Source organism: Mycena indigotica, assembly GCF_014461135.1.
Source record: "Mycena indigotica strain 171206Taipei chromosome Unknown Mind.scaff0002, whole genome shotgun sequence".
Classification (NCBI taxonomy): domain Eukaryota; kingdom Fungi; phylum Basidiomycota; class Agaricomycetes; order Agaricales; family Mycenaceae; genus Mycena; species Mycena indigotica.
The window spans coordinates 5,194,632-5,216,302 of record NW_023503001.1 but is presented as its reverse complement, the minus strand read 5'-3'; the positions used below and the strand labels follow the sequence as shown (position 1 = coordinate 5,216,302).

The 21,671-nt window shown below is 49.5% G+C and overlaps 4 protein-coding genes across 4 annotated transcripts; 2 read left to right on the top strand and 2 right to left on the bottom strand.

Annotated features, from left to right (window-relative positions):
• Window positions 1–229: 229 nt before the first annotated feature.
• On the bottom strand, window positions 230–3,700 carry MIND_00272100 (MAP kinase kinase kinase; the record flags this gene model as incomplete). Its single annotated transcript, XM_037359593.1, has 13 exons — window positions 230–329; window positions 386–474; window positions 536–796; window positions 849–990; window positions 1,042–1,285; window positions 1,335–1,888; window positions 1,936–2,049; window positions 2,105–2,449; window positions 2,500–2,835; window positions 2,888–3,321; window positions 3,371–3,454; window positions 3,501–3,590; window positions 3,644–3,700. The coding sequence occupies 13 exons, from the start codon at window positions 3,698–3,700 to the stop codon at window positions 230–232; spliced, it is 2,850 nt and encodes a 949-aa protein (XP_037224688.1).
• Window positions 3,701–8,411: 4,711 nt separating this feature from the next.
• MIND_00271900 (uncharacterized protein) lies at window positions 8,412–9,202 on the top strand (the record flags this gene model as incomplete). The annotated part of the gene is made up of 4 exons (XM_037359592.1): window positions 8,412–8,601; window positions 8,655–8,771; window positions 8,827–9,104; window positions 9,152–9,202. The coding sequence occupies 4 exons, from the start codon at window positions 8,412–8,414 to the stop codon at window positions 9,200–9,202; spliced, it is 636 nt and encodes a 211-aa protein (XP_037224687.1).
• Window positions 9,203–9,331: 129 nt separating this feature from the next.
• Window positions 9,332–15,088, bottom strand: MIND_00271800 (Pleiotropic drug resistance ABC transporter protein; the record flags this gene model as incomplete). The annotated part of the gene is made up of 11 exons (XM_037359591.1): window positions 10,981–15,088; window positions 10,868–10,927; window positions 10,639–10,819; window positions 10,535–10,591; window positions 10,434–10,487; window positions 10,143–10,385; window positions 9,973–10,094; window positions 9,825–9,922; window positions 9,600–9,775; window positions 9,472–9,552; window positions 9,332–9,424 (listed from the first exon to the last, which is right to left on the bottom strand). Exons 1-11 carry the CDS (start codon window positions 11,013–11,015, stop codon window positions 9,332–9,334), a joined length of 1,200 nt encoding a protein of 399 aa, XP_037224686.1. The 5' UTR covers window positions 11,016–15,088.
• A 1,370-nt stretch (window positions 15,089–16,458) lies between these two features.
• Window positions 16,459–19,709, top strand: MIND_00271700 (Pleiotropic drug resistance ABC transporter protein; the record flags this gene model as incomplete). The annotated part of the gene is made up of 12 exons (XM_037359590.1): window positions 16,459–16,526; window positions 16,576–16,676; window positions 16,731–16,762; window positions 16,809–17,146; window positions 17,197–17,869; window positions 17,919–17,969; window positions 18,017–18,161; window positions 18,219–18,504; window positions 18,557–18,632; window positions 18,681–19,357; window positions 19,407–19,541; window positions 19,595–19,709. The coding sequence occupies 12 exons, from the start codon at window positions 16,459–16,461 to the stop codon at window positions 19,707–19,709; spliced, it is 2,697 nt and encodes an 898-aa protein (XP_037224685.1).
• Between the last annotated feature and the right edge of the window lie 1,962 nt (window positions 19,710–21,671).

Sequence of the window (21,671 nt, the reverse complement as noted above, 5' to 3'; positions counted from 1 at the left end):
TAATCAGCCCATTGGATCAATTGGGACAGCATTGGAGTGCAGTATATATAGATTTGTCCATTAAGAAGACTTTGTGGTGTGGACTTGCTGGTCGTCTGTAGACTGTAGTCACTCTGGACGGGAAGAGAAAATGCTTTGCATGGTCACATGACTCCTCCTTTCAAAAAACTACCATATGGGATTCAAATAATGGGACGCGAGATATTCCTATCATGTCCTCCTCCCCCCCTCATGTCTCCTCCGTTACGCCCCTGAACTCCCAAGCAGAAGGCAGCTTGAGATACGGATGTCGTCTTAGTTCTGATGCAGTAGGGCGATCCTCTGGATTTCTGGGGGAAACATCAGCTTCAACGCGACAGCCGCAGGAAGACGATGCGCGACTTACGGCTCAAAACAGCGTTGTCGAAAACCTTCTGCTGCCTCCGTCAGCACCAAGTCGTCCGGCAGCGGCGGCGGCGCTCTTGACTGGAACAACTGTCATCGTAAACGCGTCAGATGAAGCGAAGTAGCCAAAAAGATTAACTGGAGCGCATACCCGGAACATGACCTCAACCATTTCCATATTTTTCCAGGGCCGAGAGCCTGTCCACATCTCTAGGACCAGGCAACCAACACTCCATATGTCGACTTTGGAGTTATATTTTTTCTTCTGCGTATTCACGAGTTCTGGCGCCATCCAAAACACTGTGCCTTGCATGGCGGTGTCTATTTCGTCGACCTTGCGCTTAGCGATACCAAAGTCGGCGAGCTTGCAGACGCCCGAGTGCTCCAGGAGAACGTTGTCCGCTTTGATGTCCTGTACAAGGCACGGTAAGGGCTTTCTCGAAAATAACCACCACACAACGAACCCGATGTGTACACCCTTGAGAATGGATGTATTGGACTCCCTCGAGAACTTGCGAAGTAAAAAACTTGGTCACGTTTTCTGGAAGTTTGCCATGTTTCGCCAGACTGCCGCCGATAGATCCACCAGGAACATATTCCAAGAATCTGGAATATAGTGAGCATGCTAAAGACAGTCATGGAGCCATTCTTGCTCACAGGCTCAACTGGGTTGGTGTTTCCTCGAATCCGAGATACTCGACCACATTGGGATGAGACAAGTCTTTGAGCATTTCGTGCTCTAATCTGAGCGCTTTGACAACCTCTCTAGCGCGTAAATCCCGCTCGTCAGAAGGGTAATCCACTTGTTTCACCGCAATCATCTCTCCGGTGACCGCATTCATGCCAAGATACACGCGACCATACGTTCCACGACCAATCAGTTCGCCGCGGACCCATTTGGCTAGTAAGTTGTATGAGTAGAGAAGGTGTTAGAGCGGACTCTGACATACCAGGGCTCGATATATTCTGGTAAGCAGTTAGATGACCAGCTTCTCGTAGCGTAGACACAGCTGGTCCACGGACAGATACCGGCGGATCAGATGGGTCAACTTCCGCATCAATTGATGCTGGGAAATATTCTTCCAGGCGGTCATAGATGTCCTCGTGGCGTGGGCGACGACGGTATGATTCGCTCGACCCCGAAGCTGTTGGACTTCTCTCGACCCCAAAGGTATTATTTTCTTGCAAAGTAGCCCCAGTCGTGGCTGACGGATAAGCAGTCTTAGATGCAGAATTGGAGGGAGAGATTGAATCGGAATCGAGAGATGGTTTATTCTTGAGTTGGGGTACGATCTCATCGGGAGCCAATGCTGGGGTTGACAAAGGTGACGAGGGTGGCAGAGAATGTGGTGGAGTAGTCTCAATTTGCTCAGTCGAATCACTTGTTCCAGGCAGCGAGTTGTGCCTTTCATCACCATGTCTTTGAATATACATGTCGTACATTCGTTTGAACAGAGTGGATTTGTGGTCTTGCGGCTGTTTTTTCGCAGAAGATTCAGGACTCCTGCAAGATCAATTAGTTGGAAGGTCAGGCATTCGGTGAATGTGTACTCCAAAGCAAAGGTTTCTACTTTGCGCAACGAGTAGAAAACAGGCACCAATGACTCCATAACGGTATTTTTCGCTGTGTCCCAGGAAGAAGGAAGGAGGTCTTCCGCTCGAGGGCTGGAAAGAAGGAGGTCAATGAAACCGGTAAATTATGGAAGTGAACTTTATTTACTGTCTCAACAAAAACAAAAGCTCTGAGAAAGCCGAGTACCAGTACTCAGATTCGAGTTGGTCTCGCCCATGCGCCTGTGTATGCTGTCGCACGCCAGCCAGAACAGAGTCGGTGAAGATATCAATCCCTTCAAGATCGAGCTCTGCAAGCATCGCCGACTCTGGTTGCGCATGACTGACATGAAGCACGTCGATGCCCAAGTCTTTGACCAGAGCGATGTTTCGGATGAGAATTTTGAGAAGAATCGTGGCGAAGAGTACTCCGCGTTGTCGCCAATACGAGGAGCACTCCAATATTCCGCCGAGATAGCGAATGGCCAGTTTGGTTGGAGATTCGAACGCGTCACTATAGGCGCAAGTTAATTTCAAATGATAACTTGCTTTCAGAAAACGCACTCGCAGCTGGACGCGATCAACAAGCGCTCGACAACCGTTAGACCCGTTTCGTCTTCATCCAGCCTCCAGAGTGGTTTTGTCATCTGCTCATCCACGATTCCGCTTATGGAACATTCCGTCAAGCACTCGACCACGAAGTCCAAAGCTGAGATAAAATCGTCGAGCTGCGCGAATACATCCCGTCGCCCCCACACTTTCCTCAATTCTCGTTGGCCCACAGAGGCCTGAGTTGTTCGTTGGAACTCAGACACGAATATTGACCGCAAGCCGAAGTAGCGAGTAGAAACCAGGACGATGCATTGGAATGCATCAATCTGTGTGGTAGCTGCCTCATTCCTGCATAATCGATTCGTCAAGTGAGCAAAATGTGGTCTCTTTGAATACGCACGGAAGAGCATATCCAAGCATGCGAGAGCAGTACCGGCTCAGCTTCGGAGAGACACTCGTTTTGAGCTCCGCGATTTTGGCTTCTCGTTCCGCGGAATCTTGGCCCATAAAGTTCTCTATCCTTTCGAGGATGGCAAGCGGCCCAAGCCCCATCCTCGATGCGATGCGGTTTGCAGTTTTTTCGAAAACGCGGCCCAAAGACTGGTAAGCTGTGGCCAGCGTCCGGCCAGGGCCGGCAACCGAAAGTGGCTGGCGGATTGCCATTGCGAGGCCCGACGATGTGATGGGAGGGTTGGCATTTCTGGCCCTTGTAACCTCCATGGTGAGCCAAGCGGAGTCACTAGGGAAATTGAACCGGGGGGTTGGCCGGTGGCCGCAAACAACATCGTGGCGGTCAACAGGATTTAGAAAGGTTGACGTAATACATACAGTGTGCTACAGTACACATAAAAGCTACTGCTACTGTGCGTCAGCAGCCAGTTACGATATATCGAACACCCAGCCGGGTGTCGGCGTCAGATATGGATGCACTAGCAACTGAGTCGCAGCAAGTCGCAACTCCGGTTTGCTGGGGTTGGCGTTCAGTATGACTTTCTCCAAAACAGCCTGAGCACCCACATTGCAAAACATTTCTGTCGGAAGTCATCGGCGTCTTTAGTCAACTTGGTGTCTTTCGGAAGTGGCGGAATGGTAGATTGGAGGAGCTGTATTTTGTGATGTGATTTTCTGTGCGACCAAGGGTCAGAAACTTACTTACCTTGGAAAACACATCCGCTGTCTCGTGTCCCGCCCAAGGTCGACTACCGGTCCACATCTCCTGCGCAATGCAGCCTAGACTCCATATATCGATTTTGGAAGTAACGCTTGTCCGTCTGTTTCAAGACTTCGGGAGCCGTCCAGAATATCGTGTTGCGTGATTGCGCCAAAGTTTGTTGGGTCCGCTCCGAGTATATTTCCGAATACCCGAACCCAGCTATTTTGCAGACACCAGCCATGTCAACAAGGACATTCTTGGACTTTAAGTCCTACGGTAGCCAAGTTGAGTTTGGTCTTTTGTGGCTGAGGTCCAAACTTACCCCATGAATCCCCTCGTTGCATATGCTGGCCCGTTTGTAAAATAATTAATCAGCGATATATTTGGCGATACGCGCGAAAGTTTGAGTGCGCGAGCGAAAGTTTTTAGTGCGCGAGCGAAATTTGATACCCGCGCGAGAATTTTCATGGGCGCCTAAGTCGGCGCTAATCAGCCGAACCCATCGGCTGCCTATATTGGGGTGATTGATTGATGGCCGACGGGCTTGGAGTCGGGCAGGCTTGCAACTGTGGTTCAGATATCGATGTTGCCAGAGTCTCCTGAGCCTATCTATCGATAATAGTGTCATTTTACAAAGGGACCCCGGTTTGTTGTATAAACAAACGGATCTGGCTGATCCGCGTACTCAAATTCATAAGGAGTATTGAAGTTGGCCCTGATTTGGATTAGTCCAGAGTAAAAGTAGCTAATAAATAACAACTAAATAAGAATTAGATTAGAACAAGGCTCCTCTGCATCACAAACAAACAAACAAACTCTCTGAAGGCTCTCAATCAGGTGACAGTAGGACGAAGGAGGCTTACGAGACAGGCGGGATCTGTCACGTCAAGTGATTGGCGCATCATTGATAATTGATGCGTCTTTCCAAGCAGTTCAAATCCAGCTAAGCATTCAGCTCATTCCAGTCAGCTCATACATGTCCTCGCATGTACTCGGGCCTCCCTCACTCTGGATGCCAAGTATGCATGGGAAGTCATTCAGAACACAGCGAAGCTCATTGGTCAGTATGACATAATCCCGACAAGTCATCCCGGCCGATTAGGGCCGCCCATGAAAATTCTCGCGCGGGTATCAAAATTTCGCTCGCGCACCAAAAACTTTCGCTCGCGCACCAAAAACTTTCGCTCGCGCACTCAAACTTTCGCGCGTATCCCCAAATATATCGCTGATTAATTATTTTACAAACGGGCCAGCATAGTTGCAATGGAGGTAGTCCAGCCCAGAAAGAATTTGCGCGGTAAAATATTTGGTGACATCGTTCGCGAACTTGCCATGTTCGTGTAGGTGGCTGTCAATAGAGCCGCCAGAAACATACTCGAGGAAGCTATGACTGTAAGTTAATGAGGATTCAACGACTTAGATGATGTCTAACATATTGCAAAACGCTGGCGTCGATTCAATCTCAAGGTAACGCACGATATTTGAATGCTTTAAACATTTCAGTGTTTGCAGGTCTGCTGCGACTAGCTTGATGGTGTTGGGGGAAGGAAAGGCTGTTCGTTTGACGGCCATGACATCGCTATTGGTTGCATTCAGTGAAAGGTAAACGTTGCCGTGAGTTCCACGAGTAATGAGTTCACCGCGAAGCCACGTGAGTGGGTCTGAAATAAGGTGAATGGAAGGCAAGGTGATTAGGTAAGGATCGTACGCGAGGAGGACAATTCAATACGGGCGGCTGAACTGAGGAGGTGATGAGTAGGCGCTAGAGGTGCTGTGTAGACTTTGCGCAAACTTTACAATCATTCTTATGGAATCCCCGACAGCCGAGGGACTACTGGTAGAAAGTGTTTTCCCTTTGGCGGAGTCGGGTGGGGGGCCGTCGGTGGTCTAGCACTAGTGCTAGAGAGGACAGGCCAGGTCTTATCCATAACAGTTCCACTGACAAATTTCCTCCAATTTTGTACTTAAAACTCCATCCTAAACTGTCTGTCAGAGTCTTAAAAATCTATTCTAATTTTTTTTGTTGGTCTGCAGCACACACAACAACACAATTTAAATAATATATTTACAATGAGTATTGTATATCTACTTAAGTGCAATCAACCAATCTATAATATATTTAACTTATATCTTTGGTGGATAGTTGCCAGCTGACTGACCAACCTTGAAAAATCATGCACCTATCAAGTCTTGTGAAATGATAGGCTAAAATTTCATACTTCTGACAGTTTTTTTGTTTTCCATTTTTTACACTTGAAAATCTATATTTTCTGACTATTGTTTGGTAAAGTGTCATATTCTCTGTCCAGGCACTTACTGCTATTCATACCAGAACTGAAATACCAAATTATCATATGAGGTGCACCTAGAGATAGCAAGACCTATATCCTTAGATAATCTCTAGGCATATTATTATAATCAAAAACAATATTAATATCTTAGTGATACACTTTATAAGAAGGACTTATAACTGGCTCATATATACATTCTAACCCTTTACTTACACATCGTGGACAGGGTTTTCTACTTTCAAGACTACCTTGACACTTATATTTTCAGGATAAGTCAGATATATAGATAGAATTGAACATAAAAAGATCTTCACCTTGATATGTTGTTGACGACATTGAGAACATGCAGCATAGGACTTAGTTCTCCTTGCTATGAGTGGCTGCCCTATGATAATATCAGCTATGAGTCCTTTTAATATAATGAGTATTTTATTTTATACCTGAAGTACTACCAGTATCTCCTGTATATAATTGTGCTTTCCAGTACTCAGGGTACTGAGTAGCTAGATAAGGTGTTGGCTCAACCATATAAGCAGAAAGTACTAGATGTGCTTTTGTATTAATAAATATTCTTAAGTTATCTGCAATAGTCTAAACTTACATTGGGTAGAGTCTGTATAGCATGCAATATCTAAACAAAATTAAATGTATTAGTATATCAAATATTGAAAATCCAAACCTAAGTCTAATGCCTCAAAATTAACTTTAATCTTGTGGAATTCAGTTATGTTAATATCAAATGGATCCTAGATAATAATTAACTATTAGCTTATCAATATTAGTATCTTACATTTTGCAATGTTTTACACCAGTCATCACTATGAGATACAATGACTAGTGCAGCTTGATACTGATTTTGTAACTCAGTATATATACAACTTATATCCAAAATAAATTACCTTCTCAGAGATCATATGGTTAATTTTATATGATGGATTATAAATCTATGAATAGTCTCAATATTTATATAAAAATCAATATAAAGTCAAACCTTGGATAGAGGACTTGCATTAAATAACTGATTCTCTGTTGATTGCCCAGTAGTATGCACAAGATTATTTTGACTATTGATTCCTAATCTGCTAGTACTTCCAGGAAGAGGCTGAATTTTGACTTTGCCAAATAGCTTTGCCCAGATGTTCTGGCCCAGTGAAATTGTAAAGGCATGAATAAATATGGTCTGATTTCCTGTCTCTTCTCTAGGTATTGATGTGTTGATGTTATACTGCTTGAAATAAGCTGGTATATTTTCTCGCCAGCAGTATCTATAGCCTGAAGTAGCTAAAAACTGGAGCTGAAATGGTGGTGGAGCAAATTGAAATGCAGCCATACCCCAGGACTGGGCCTTTTCCCATCCTGTAACTATGAGCAGTTGTCCATTCTCAAGGTCTCGGCCTCGGTCTGGTCCATTAACATAGTCATACCATTGTTGAGCATGTTTAATAGTATATAGGCGTAATTGCTGAATATCTTGTAGCTTTCTGACTTGTGAACCATAAGGCAGTGCTAACACTGCACCAACAGGCTTCAGACAGTCAAAACTGAAATCTGCACCAGGAAATGTGCTGGAAAATTGAATTTAGCATAATAATCAGAGTCAGTATAGATAAATATTACCCAATAGAATCATGTGCAGCTCTGAAAATTGAAGGAGATGATATGTAGTTTCCAGGTTCATAGCTCCGTTCAACCACATTCCTATTGTGATACATTTGGAGAGGATGAAAGCCATTAGGAACCCCATGACTGTTGACAGGATCTTGTGAACCAGAATAGACATTGAAGAAGAAATCAAATTCCCCATCAGGTGTGATTCTGCCAACATCACCAATGGCAATGCCCTGGTGTTGATAAACTTGAGGAACATTACTAGTAGGCAAGGGAATAAACAGTGGGAAACCACGCTTTCTTCGTATCATCTGGTTATAATAAAGTTCAGTATCAGACAGCTCCTCCTGGAACCCCAATTCAGGCTGAGGATGATAGAGAGGATTGCTATGCTGCTGAAATTGAAGCAGATAGCCAATGCTAGGCATTCACTTACTGTGATACTCATATTCCCATTGACAAACAGTCCTCCATTGATTTCAAATTCAGTTGCATTTGGCAAAAAGTTTGATCTGAGAAAGGCTTAGTGGCTGACTACATAGAGAGAGGGCAAAGCACAATTGTGGCTCTGAACTGTTTGTGGCCTGCATGGATGGTAGTAGTCGGAAGCAAGAGGTACTGAAGCACAGCCCCTAGTTAATTATATGATGGTTGCCCTACAGCTTTCCTTCCAGTTTGCGGAGCTAAATATATATTTTGTATCAGCCATTGGCAACACCACGTACAGCAACACTATCAAGTAATAGCTCATGCTGAACTCAGCAAAGAGAGCCTAGAGGTAAGGAGTAGTTTTTGTGTTCAGGTTGATTAGATAACGGGCGAAATCGGAGCCCACGTGATTCGCATCATTCTTTTCGCTTTCTTTTCCTCGCATGTCGTCGTTCCTTTCGCTGTCCCTGCGGCAGACAGCCCGATCCGTCCTCCGTCGCGGCGGTGCCCGCTTCAACTCGTCGAAACCGCCGTCCCCGGAACAAAAGGCGCAGGAGGTCCTCGCCAACGCCCAGAAGACCGCTGGCCAGCTCTGGGAGAACGCGACGAAGAAGGCGGGCGAGGTCGTCGGTTGTGCGTGCCCCTTCTTCGACACCACTGGTTGTGGCTGACTGTGTGTCGTGTAGCTCAGGAAGCACTCTCGAAAAACGCTGAGAAGCTCGGCAAAAATGCGGGCCAGCTCTGGTCTTCCGCCAAGACGACACTTGGTCCCGTAGCGGAGAAGGCTGAGGCGCTTGCTGGATGTACGTTTTCCAACTCTCCTCCTGCTCCCTAGCCTCCCCACTGACTCGTCCCAAGCCACTCTCCAACGACTTGGCCCGACCGGCAAGAAGGCAGCGGAGATGATGGGTCCCGCCCGCCAGTCATTCCTCTACAACTTTGCCGTCTTCCGCGAAATCGTCAAGCAGGTCTACCGCGCCGAGCTCCAGTTCCCCAAAGACGCGGCCACCTTCCGAACAGCATACGAAACTCTCTACCGACGCGCCATCGACCTTTCTTACTGGCGGGGGCTAGTGCAGAGCGGAGAAATTGCACGTGTGGGAATATACGCGGTCGAGGCGTACGGAATTTTCAAGGTATGTGCTGTCTTTTCAGAAAGCATCGCCGTCCAACTCCGTTACAGATTGGAGAGATACTTGGCAGAAGAAAACTCGTCGGTTACCCGCTACACTAGACTTTTACCCTGAATAGACATGCTTCACATGGCAACACTCATGAAGAATGTCTATATATTCTAAGCTTCTAGAGATGGTAATACATGATTAGGAACCCTGTAGCGTCCTTTTCCTTTTACTCTACAAGTCTAGTTGGAGCTCTTTTTGCCCCTCCGGAACACCGAAAATATGCTGGTCGTGCGAACGCGGAAGATGTAGGTCATCAAGTACAAGCTGATAATCTGCACTGGGGGTCAGCTCAGAAAGGACTGGCACGTTTGCAACGCACATTGACTCCAATATACACAAACAACAGCCCCGTATTCCGCCAGTGGTGCGAGTAAAAGATGTTGAAGCTCGCTCCGAGGAACTATCACACGGTCAGCAAAACACACGCAGAAACACGAAAAGTCGCACTTGATCAGTCGTGGCAGTCGAACAAAACTGGCAAGCTGACGTCGCATCCTGGTTCGTCAAATATCCACCCGCGTTCGAGATATAGGTCGCCATGAATTGTCCGCAGGTTTGACCGGCTGGTGGCTCGATCGTCACGAGCTCGACCGCGCTGCAAGTAATGGGATGTCTCCCCAGCGCTGAATCGAAAGTTAGCTCGGGGTTCAGTCCGAAGTTTGGATAGCCAACCTTGACCCAAAAGACCCTCAGTCATATATGTAAAAGGCGAGACGCGGTACATCCACTGCCACCATCCGAGCGCGCGGAAGGGCTGCAGGACACCATTGCTAAAACGATGCACTCAGCCAGGGTCAACAACGGTGAAAGATCAACGCACAAAGTCAGGATGAACGAGAAGAAGAAGCTGAACAGGACAGCAGCAATTTCGGCGTTGGGAGCCATCGAGGCTACTGCTTGGCCCAGCGAGGTGTAATACAGCGGGAACACCACACCAAGCATCTATATCGGGATGAGGGTTTGAAAAATTACAACAATATGGCAACTCACCAGGTAGGTATAGCCAGCGCGATCGTTGTCGAAACCGACTGTCCAGAACCAACACAGGAAGTACAGCGAGGACCCAATGATGTTCCAAGGCAGTTCCGAGAGGAATGCAGACGTGATGAGTGCCGTCCAGCTGTAGAACTTGGTCGGGCCTTCACGGATCTCGTAGATATTTCGCATTTCGAGGAATGGGACTTGCAGTTGGTTGGAAAGAGGGGCAGCCAAGATAGTCGACATGTAGATGGCCTAAGACAACGATAAGAGCGAGCTTCAAACAATTATATGAAAACTCACAAAAAGCTGGTTCTGCGTTCCTTGTTGCGTCGCTTTCGGCTTGTAGAAAGTAAACTGAAACATTATAAGAGCCCATTCAATCTGCTGATTGCTTTGCTTACACCAATGAATAGACCCGACGCAATGTTGAGAACGAGTTTTGCAAGGAGATAGGTGGGCTTCGTCAAGTTTGAGTTGGTTCAGCTTGAACGAGAGACAAACACACATTTCTCCATCTGAATCGAATATCCCGCCGGAACAAACTCGTTGCCTGCTGGATCCATGGTGTCGCAAAATCGGCATGAAGCTCGGCCTCAACGGCGCCACGCGCCCGGCCTTCCGCCTGAATCCGTTCCAGCTCTTCGCGGAATTGCGACGACTCGGAGGATTTGCGCCAAACAGCTTCCCTGAAAACTTCGGTCAGAAAAATCACAGCAAGACAAGACAAGCCACACCAATCTTGCGAGCTGGTAGCAGTCGCGCCAGCTCCGATAACATCCAGCATGAATTCGGCGCTGTTGCCCATGTGTCAGGACTCCGTTGCTGCAAGAAAATCCACAAAACTCACGGGTTCTCCCCCCGCCTGGTACGACCGCGCACCATTCCGTTGGAAATAGTTGATGAGCGTGGATGAACTGGGTCCAAGATCGCCAAAGTAAACAACCTGTCCTCCTTTCCTCAGCAGGAGCAGCCGGTCAAAGATCTGGAATAATTCGGCCGAAGGCTATATTGATCGGCGTCAGTTGCCGAAGGAGAAATAATGCAAAAACTCGCCTGGTGAATGGTGCAAAGGATGGCCTGACCGTTCGCAGCAAGCTGCTGAAGGAACAACATGATGGCCCAAGCACTCTGAGAGTCAAGACCGGACGTGGGCTGGGCCTAATCAGTTACTTGAAACTCACAAAACTGCAAACATACCTCGTCGAGGAAGAGGAGCAGTTTGGGTTTTGCTGCCAACTCGACGCCAATGGTGGTCCTTTTACGATGCTCGATCCCAAGACTTCCGACGGACGCGTCAGCGACCTCTTCTAATCCACACATCTTCAAGCAGGTTTCGACACTGTAACGTTTCAAAAACTAACATCAGACAAGAATTATCACTCACTAGGCAACCTTTTCTTCCATGGGAACAGAGGCTGGCTGACGAAGCGTCGCAGAGAACAATAAAGCCTCACGAACTGTGTCGGTTGGGACATGGGTGTCCATTTGTTGGACATAACCGGTTTGGGAACGGAAGTCATGAGGGGGCCGATGTCCGTTGACGAAGATATCTCCTTGAACAACACCGGTAGTCGTTCGTTCCGCCAACACGTTGAGCAGAGTAGTCTTGCCTGCACCCGATTCGCCCCTGCACCCATCAATTAACTTTTCGGTTATAAACAATTGAGACATGACGAACATTAAAGCAGTCAGCTTCCCGGGAACCACAAATCCCGAGACATTATCGAGCAACTTGCGCTCCCCGTCTTTAACCGGCACGATGTAGTTGAGGTTCTGCCACGAGAAAATGTCCGTCATACGAGGTGCAGCAGCAGCCACGAGTTCCTTCGTCTTGTCAGCCTCCGCAACAGTCGCCGAATCGCTATCTCGAGCAGATGCCTTCTCGATGTCGTCGCTGTTGCCGGCTTTGATGAGTGCTGGGGCTCCTTTGGTACCGCGCTTGAACAGAAGCACAGGGTTGTCGGTCGTCGAAGAGGTGTTGATTTCAGAGAAGAATAGGAGAAACGCGATGAAGCCGACACCAAAAGCAACCACAATGCCGAAGTTCTGAGGAAGCCCAATTAGTAATGGATATGCATTTGCTCATTGCGGAAGGCGAGTTACCATCCATTCATTGCTGTACGAGTAGTCATATGAAGCTTTGATGAATGCATTCCCGTCGACAAAGTTTTGCCCGGGCAAGGCCCCAACGGTCGCGCAGACTTGATTCGCGAGTGTGATGTTCTCGTACCCCGGTCCTTGGGGAACCAAAGAGGAGCACGTTCCATTCAGAGTGCGGAATTCGTTCGCGATGACCGATTCGAAGCCATATCGGAGAGGATTGATGTAGGTTATCCACCGCAAGGCGCCGATCCTAGAGAGAATGTCAACAAGATAAGTGGAGACATCAGCCGAAAGCGCACATCGACTGTCAAAGAATCAGTGTGTGTTGACATGGGGCAAAACTAGAAACATACTGGCTTGGGAATGGCATAGCCGGTGTACAAAACGAGCATGAGTAGAACTAGGCCTACAACTGATTGGGCTGTGGCAGGAGACTTGAAAGCCGCCGCGATGGCGCGGAAAAAGGCCTTCATAGTCAATGCCATACTGAAAAGGAATAAAAAGAATATACTATGAAAAAGGTCAAATCCAGTCCATGGTAATCATTGGGACATACAAGAACTGTTCTGCGGTCCGTTGAAGGCCAACCATAAAGTAGAGTATAATCGAGAAAACCTAATGAGAACAATCAGCAACAAGAAAGAGAATAGAAGCAAGCAACGAACTGAGCAAGTAGCGAACGTGATAGGCAAGTCGACGAGGGTCAAAGCAAGAGCCTCAATGAATGGGTGGTAGAGGGCCGCTTTGCTCTGACGGAGCACAATAGGCCGCTGCGCAAACAATGTGGCAATTTCTGCCATACTCGACAACGCGGCAAATAAGAGGGCGCTAATTCATTGAGTATTGGTTGTAAAAGCAGTAGCGAAACCCACAAGAACATGACACCTCCGCGAGAAAAGTACGCTGAGGTTGACTCGGGAGAGTTGACGAAAACGGAACCAACTGTAAAGAATAAACAGTTTTCCCAGGTCTTCTCGAAAAGTAACCTACCAATAAGACCTTGAATGACAAAAGTCCTGAAAACAAAGTTAAACTGTAAGAGAACAAAATAAAGAGAGTAGTTACACGAGGTTGATTATCGTTGGCAGCTTGGACCCCATGATGATCTGAACACGACGCAGCATGACAGCACGGGCCTGCATGAAAATCGAGGTTGTGTATGGCCTACATCAAAATTAGCGGAGCCTTTTACTCTCAAGACCGACACATACGACGCTCTCCTGGTGCCCTTTGCATGCTCGGCTTGGGCACTGCGCTTGTAGTTCTCAACTCGGTCCTCTTGCCCTGGCGCACATTCCTGCTGATAAGCCTCGATATCTTCCAGGTTTCTCTTCATCAAAGCCGATTTGAGGAAATGATCGGCCAGTTCAGTAGACGTCCGTGGACGATGTGCATCTTCTTCTGGCGTCAATCCTGGGCGAACAATACGACCGACGGGGTCCGTTACCTGCCCGGGGTTAGAATGAATCAAATAAAACCCATGAATCATAACGCACGGAGACAATGAAGTCTGGCGTTGTTTGTTGCTCTGCTTGAGGTGCATATCCCAACGACAGGAAGTATTCGCGTGCCTGATCGGCTGGCCCAAAGTAGACCATCCTACCTTCACTAATTACGCAGACTTTGTCGAAGAGCGTGTACAAAGTTTCGGAAGCCTGGTAGATGGATACAATGGTCGATTGGCGACCAATATCAGTTGCAATCCTCAGTGCGCGACCGAACTCAAGAGCAGTCGAAGCGTCCAATCCACGTGTGGAACTAAAGGAATCAAGTCAATCCAGAGTTGATGGCATCAAAGTCAAACGCGTACTTGTCCCAGGCTCCCAAACGAGTCCGCATCGCCAATGCTTCTGCAATACTGACACGCTTCTTCTCTCCCCCAGACACACCGCGAATGGCGTTGTCACCGACCAAGGTTTGCCGGACGTGGCGTAGACCGAAAACGGTGCAGAGGATCTCCACCATCATGGAAATATAATCCTCGCGATTTTGAAACCTCGCTCGGGCTTGCGGCGCACGCAGCCGAGCCGCAAATTCCAAAGTTTGCTCAACAGTGAGAGTCGGGAAGTGGACATCGTCTTCTGGGCAATATCGAATATCGCCTCGGAAATGGGCGTGGATGTATTCTGGGGTGAGGGAGTCGTAGTGTCTGGAACCGGAAACGGAGTGGAATTCTTCGGTGTGGTTGGAGAGTGTCTTGAGAAGCGTCGAACAGCCCGAGCCGGGTCTGCCGAGAACGACTGGAGGCCGGAATGAGTGATATTCTTTACCAAGCGCTAAGAACTCACGAAGCATCTCGCCCGGTCGGACTAATCCAGTAAAGCCGTCTAGTATGTTGCGCAGCGGGGGATGACGCGAAGCCCTGATTTGCTCCAAAATAGAGAGTGGATTCAGGGTCGAGCCAAGAGTGGGCTGATATGACGCGTTTGCACCAAGTCCGACAACTTTCAGGTCTTGGAAAACCACGCCCAGCTCACGCGTTTCGATTTGAGCTTCTTCGAGTCTAGCAGATGTAAACATTTTGTGCTGACGAGTTGGGAGATAACGACAAACTTTTTCACGACAAACTTCATCGTCTTCTCGAGGTCAAAAGGGCCCTCGCCCGGAGTGAGAGTGCCGTCCGACTCAACGACTGATGAGCGTCGTCGCATACTCCGCTCGGACATGGCAGTGACTGCGCGCTGGAGGCCCTGGACGCCAGCGGGGTCGAAAAAATCGACATCGACATGGGATACACTGGAGGAACGCCGTCTGTGAATTTCGTTGGGGATGCGGTGTTGAACGGCGGGAGAACGTGAGAGGTTGGGAGACGGTTTTGTGCTGTTCTCGTCGATATTATGGAGGGCGGACATATTCGTAAAGGGAGAGGGTTAATCGTCAAGTCTCGCATTCGCGTCTTGGTTTTGTGCATTCCCAATGATGTCACGTCCATTAGTTTTTTGCCGCTCGCAATGCGGTCACGTCAGCAAGATGCCGCCGTCATTGGCCGTGAAATCCGCTGCCCTAGGTTTTGACGAGAGATCGGGTGAAGATCCTGACTTCTTGCAATATAGACGCCGTCGCAACGGAAGAAGCTCCCATCGGAGTCCGTCGCAGGTAAGTAGGACCCCTTCGATTTGGTCGACCTACTTGTTGCCCAAACGCACTCTTCGAGATAAAGATATAACTCAAGTGCTGACATCCTGATAACAGTTTCTATAGAGGCCCGTCTACGAAAGGTCTGTTTTGTCAAACAGCTCGGGAGATTTGACTGAGGGGCTTACGAGCGGCTTGCGTGGCGTTTGAATCGATCGTTGACGGTTCGGGATTTGGGTTCTCCGTCTTGGCCAAGGAATGCAAGGCGCTGCGGCTTCCATGCCGTTCTTCCGTCTTGCCGTGGAGGGTCCAATCGCTTGTGGTGGAAACTGTTATTTGGTAGGGAAGCGTTGGATGAAGAGTTGGAACTGCGCCCATGCCAGAAAGTTGAGGGTAGGAGGAAGAAGGAAGCGTAAGTGATGGCCATCGACGTTGCCATCAACGAGTTAGAGAATCTGGAGTTGCATGTATGTAGTCGCATCTGATAAATAAGTAATTTCCAGCTCTTGCCTGTGATTTTTAGCTTCAAGGAACAACGCTCATGATTTGTTCAAGATACATGTTATACTTATTACTTGGATTGACAAAAAATTCACGACTGGATCACGAATGATGGCGCATCAAACTTTCTGACAAGTTTTGCCTACAACCACCACGTCTCTGCAACATCTCTGCCCTCTACATGAGCCACCATTACTCCGCCGCACCTTTCACCGGTTTACTTCACGTCCGCGAGGCTAGATAGGCGCTCAACTGTCGCACTCCGGAAATTTTGCCCTCAAGAAGCACTAAAGACGTCTTTTGCACAGCCCGCTACACACGACGTCAAGGGCCGGACCCCCATACGCCAGTGCCTGGCATGGTTGGCTCAAGGATAGATATAACGAGGATATCTGACGTAGGAAGACGGATAACAGTTTCTGGAACGAAGTAAAAGGCGCGTCGAAACCCTTGTGTTCAATACCATTGGGTTTAAAATGAGTTAGCTAACTCTGTCTATCACAGACGCCACGGAACCAGCTCGTCAGAAAGAATTCGGGTCACCACACAGCCTTCAGTCCAAGCCAGGTTAACCTCCGTGGAACTATAAAAGCTGCGCTGCGACCTGGGAAGCATTCTATCACATTCTGCATTCAAGTTCGACAAAATGCTCCAAACCCCACTTCCTACCCTCCCTCTTGGTCTAGATCACAGTCATGAGCCTGCTGGCCCAACGTAGGCATTCACTTACGGCCAGAGGACTTACTCTCATCCTACACTATAGCTCTTCAGAGATGTTTCGAGATGCACGGAATTTCGACATGACTGGTTGTCAGTTCATCAATGTGCGAGGGGATATGCGGGTCGTAGAACCATCCAATCCTCGTAAATGCCTCGTATAACTTGGAACTTGGCGAGTCCACTGACAACTTTCCTCAGCACGCAGGCGTCGCAGAGAGGTTTCTAGGACGGTGCGCCGTTTCATCCGTCTTTTCAAATCAGTCTAATCTCTAACAGGCTTGCTCCGAATACGAAACTTTCTTCTCTTCCTTGATACCTCGCAAACGCGGGCGGCCTCTGCTCTGTCCCACACCACAAACCAATCTCCCCCGAGAGTACCAGCGACGCGGAATTTGTATCGGAGATGTCGGAAGTATCACTCTCGAGGGCAGTTTTGACTTCGCATTCAACGTCTACTTGCCTGCCTCCCATCCCATCAATAACAACCTTGTTCCGGAAGGTTTCTGTCCGCTCGCTCCATACCAATCCGTGGATGTTTCGCAGAATGATTTTCTCCCTGGAAGCCACGTGACTTCATCTGAAGTAGAGGCGGCTTGCGTTGACCTGGACTCGCCGTATGTCTCCTCTTTCCTCCGAGAATTAGATGCTTATAACAGTTTAAAAGTGACTTCCCTGGAGGCGAGCTTCATTTCGCTTGCCAGGGTCCAGACGGAGCTCTCGTTGCCTTGCCATATGGTTCGCGTTTAGAAAAACTTGTCAACCTTGAAGGCCTGCGGCAGTATGCTGCTCGAAACGCCGAGAGCTGGTATCGCTATATCAATCAAGTGCGAGGGAGGCGCCTGGTTAACGGCGGTCTATATGTTGTAACTGGCTGTGAAAAGGCTCGCTCGGGCGGGATGGCTACTTTTCAAAATGTTTCCTCGGGTCGTGATTTCAATATCTCATTTACGCCTCGAGTCGCTCAGGATGGACGAGCCTCGTATCGTTTCTCAAGGGACAATCCAGCACATACGCGGACGTTCGAGTCTTCGACTAGCAACGAGACTATCAAACCCAACAATACTGTCTTCCTCCGCGGCTTCACTGTCTCGTTGCGGAAAGGCGTGCGCCGTATGTTCAGTGAAAATCTCGACAACTCGCAGATAAACGACGACTCGGATGGCTCAAGTGACGGCACTCGAGAAGCCGACATCCCATTTGGCTCTCGGAATTCGTTCCTGTCTTCTCTTTCCTTACGGTTCCGCTCAAGCAAGCGTTCCAATGGTGGCAAGCAAGCATCCCTTGACACATTCTGTACCAAGACATGCGAATTGGCTGATGACCAACCGTCCATGCCGGTAGCGTGTTTTTCGTCGTTCCCTGACTGCGATGTTGAAATAGAGACAGGTTCAAAGCAGAGACCCATCTCAGATGATCAATGAAGCGCTCTTGTCGCGGGTATGGCAACCCTCTTAAGCAGCAATTGAACCCTGATTTTTCTTTAGTTCCCCAATGCAACAGTGGCGATCACCCATGATGACGACTGGGTTGATGCTTTGGATGCGTGGTCATTGGCTCAGTGCGAAGGCGATAACGCGGAAAACTTCCTCGAAAGCGCTTTGAGTGTAAGAGAAGTTGAGGAGAAAGAAGGTATAGGCATTGAACTGAGTAGAAGATACCTTTTTTGACATTTTTTTTTGTCCATAGGCGCCGTTTATCTTGCCGCCGACATTGATTCTGCGGTCGAGACCGAACCACTTTTTGCCTCGAGTCCACAATTCGGAGTCGATGTCAATCACGAGGAACAAAGCCAGACTTGCGAGCGGACTCAACAGGCGGAGGACCAGTCCACTAACTTCGCTTCTCTACAAGAAGAATCTGATTTTCAATATGATATCGACTTGATTCTGTCGTCACCTCGAAATCTCGCATCATGGAATATCGATGCTCTAACGGATGAACCTCCGCCAATGGACTCGCCTTTCGGCCAAATGTATACTTGACCTCTTTCGGATGTTTATAACCCTAACAAGGACATTCTCTAGCTTCCAACAGGACCAATCCAATATTTTCTTCAATGGCTTCCATGAGTGTGCGACAGAACAATCCAGGGCGACTAAGGTATTCTTATATCTGAGGCTCTAGATGCCCGAAATAACACAACGACAGAAATTGACAGCTCGCCACTCTAAACTGGAGATTTATCCACAGCAACGGTTCGCCCAAGATCATAGCGGTTTTATAGAATATGGCGGTGGCGGTTGGGACAGCCACCAGCATAGGGCATCGGGCTCGCCTGTGCGGGCACTAACAATTTCTCATTCTGGGCGAACACCGATACAGGTCAACGCGTCTGGCGGAGAACATGTCCGTGTTGGCGATGTCCTGGAGGGGATCCACACGTTGTTGCGTCGGAATCTCGATCTCAGCTCAGACAGCCAGCCAGAGGCCCCATTCATTCCACTTCCAGGTCATCGCCGCCGCACACCGTACACAAAAAGCACACTGCTGGCCCTCAACTTCACGTTGAGCCCCAGTCCAAGCGGCTCATTGCAATTCGACATGATGAAGTCACCGTCGGAACCCACTTTCTATCCTTACGTCCCGAACGAGGTCAAACACCGGAAGCGGACGACAAGGGCACAATTGACGCTTCTCGAGGAGACCTTCAAACGAAACACGAGACCGAATACCCAGCTCCGCGAACGGCTTGCCGCAGAGCTCAATCTGAGTCCGCGGAACATACAGGTTTGGTTCCAAAACCGACGTGCCAAAGAGAAAGTTCGGGCACAAAGTCGAGAACATTGCGGCAGTCGCAATGGTCTTCCGTTCCCTCTAAGCGCAACGTGAGTTGTGGTTTCTTTCCGTTTCCGCTTTTTCTGATTTTGTTTGAAGTGAAAGTCCGGCGGGACGGCGTCCACCTGGACACGGGACATTGACCTCACCCCCGCTCAACAGCGATCGCGGTAGCGCGTCGCCTGATGAGCGGGTGGTTGCAGGGGCTCTCGATGCGCACCAACAGGCTTTGAGGTACTTGGCATGTTTTCCCGACTAACCATTGTCCTTACACACCATACCTACAGTATATCCACACCTGCCGACTGGCGGGAGGGAAGGCCCCAGCCGAATATCCCTAGAAGCGATAATGACGAAGAGGAAACAGAGGAGGCGGAAAGCCGCGGAAGACATGATACGTGAGAGCTCCATTCTATTATTTTTGTAGAAACTGCATCAATGATCTCATCATGCTTTTCCTTACCACCACGACTGCTGGTTTGCTTATAAGCATGTTTGAGGACAATGTCAGCATTTCATGGCGACGACACACTCGCGCTACTAGTATGTAGACATGGTCTGCACATATTCGCCGCTGCTCGCCTTGCGGCACATCGACACGATCCGGGCGCTCACGGGGCGGATCGGCATGGCGACGAAGACGACGACAACTAACTTATTGGACGTTGTGCAACTAGTATACCTACGAGCCAAATTCCTTCTTGATTGGTCAGTTTTACATTTCCACAAACACTAGCTACTTATGCTTGAAAATCGGCTTCTTCCGATCGATGGTGCATATCACGGGAGTGTGTCTACTCTAGTAGAACGCAGTGCCTAAGCCACCCCGGCGGGCAGCGCAAATTAAACGCAAAGACGCCACCAGAATCCGCCTCCACGTCCGAGTCCCGGTCCCGGCCCGCCGTCCAGAGCGCGGGGAGCGCCACGCGCAGCGCGGGCGTCGAGCGCGACTCGTGCATCGGGCGCACGATGCAGTTAGCAGCCAGCAAATCGCTACTAGCCTAGGGCCGGAAGCAACGCGTTACATTCCTCATAAATTGGTGCCCGTCGCCCGTGTACGGCCGGCGCGACCCGGACCCCGGGCCGGCGCTTCTCCGGGCGCCGATGGTGGGGCGCCGTGGTCTGAGGTGGGCCGTGGCGCGCACGTGCCGAAGAGGGCGTCCTCGGCGACGATCGCGATGTCTTCCGCACCGGGGCGTGCACGCGCGTCGACGTCGGGGAATGCGGCGCAGAACCCGCCGTCAAAGGCGCGCCTGCTCGAAAATGCGGCGTCTAAATTGCCGGGGCCGGGGCCGGGGCCGGGGACCGGAGCGGGTACACGCAACACCTGCCGTGTTCTTTAGTCGATGGAATAAAGCAGCAGCAGCCGCAGACCAAGAGGGCAAATTCGCCATCACATGATCAGTGGCGGTGTCCGTGTCCGCCGCGGCGTCGCCCGACAAGAAGAGGAACGGGATCGCTCGTGGGGCCACTGGCAGTCTGACTCAGGCGTGCCTCGGGTAGCTGAGACTGGACCCCGGTCACGTTCGCGTGTATTTAGACGCACTGTACTTCTCGGGACTGCCGCACTGGCATAGACTAATAGTCAGTACTACAATTATGTCTACCTGCCCTGAGCCAGAATGACTCTGCAATACTCAACTGTGTACTTACTCGTATCCACGGGCAGGCATCTGCTCTTCGGGACGACGCGGACACAGCCCAGGGTGCTCGTGCCATTGCGGAGTCGAGTACTAGTAGGAGTAGGGAATTAGTCGTCTATGAATAGTCGTGAGCCCGTCTGACGGATTCTGACCTACGACACCGACCGTGACGCTCCCTGCCATGCACAGTCCTGGCCAGCGATGGCAGATGACAGCCCGAGTCCGGATAGCCAGGCATGTAGGGATCCCAGTCGCTGCTACCCGGGGCCCCACCAGTGACTTCTAAACCCTGATTGCGTTGCATTCTCCATTGAACTCGGCCGTCGCCCGAACCCAAGAAGGCAGAGCTCTCCGTGATCGCAACTGGCGCCCCCCAGCCCGCCCGCCACGAAGCGAATCACGAAGCGACCCGCGGGAGGATCGACGACGCGCGACCCGCGTCGCGATGCTACACTGGGCTGGGTCGCGATCAGATGGGAGAATCTCCAGAAAGCCGGTCCAAATATGTTATCGACGCCTGCCCTCGTCTATTGTATTCGCCGGGGAATGGAATGGAGGGCCTCCGTAATGTTAATTGAAGGTCGTCCAGACGACGAGGGCCAGGCAATTAACCGTCTGCGTGCATCCCGTCACGCCTGAAACCGACCTCCAAATAGGCGCTCCTCAGGCTCCCGGCAAGACGCCGGCGGCGGCCCAATTCATTATGCATTACTGTATGGCC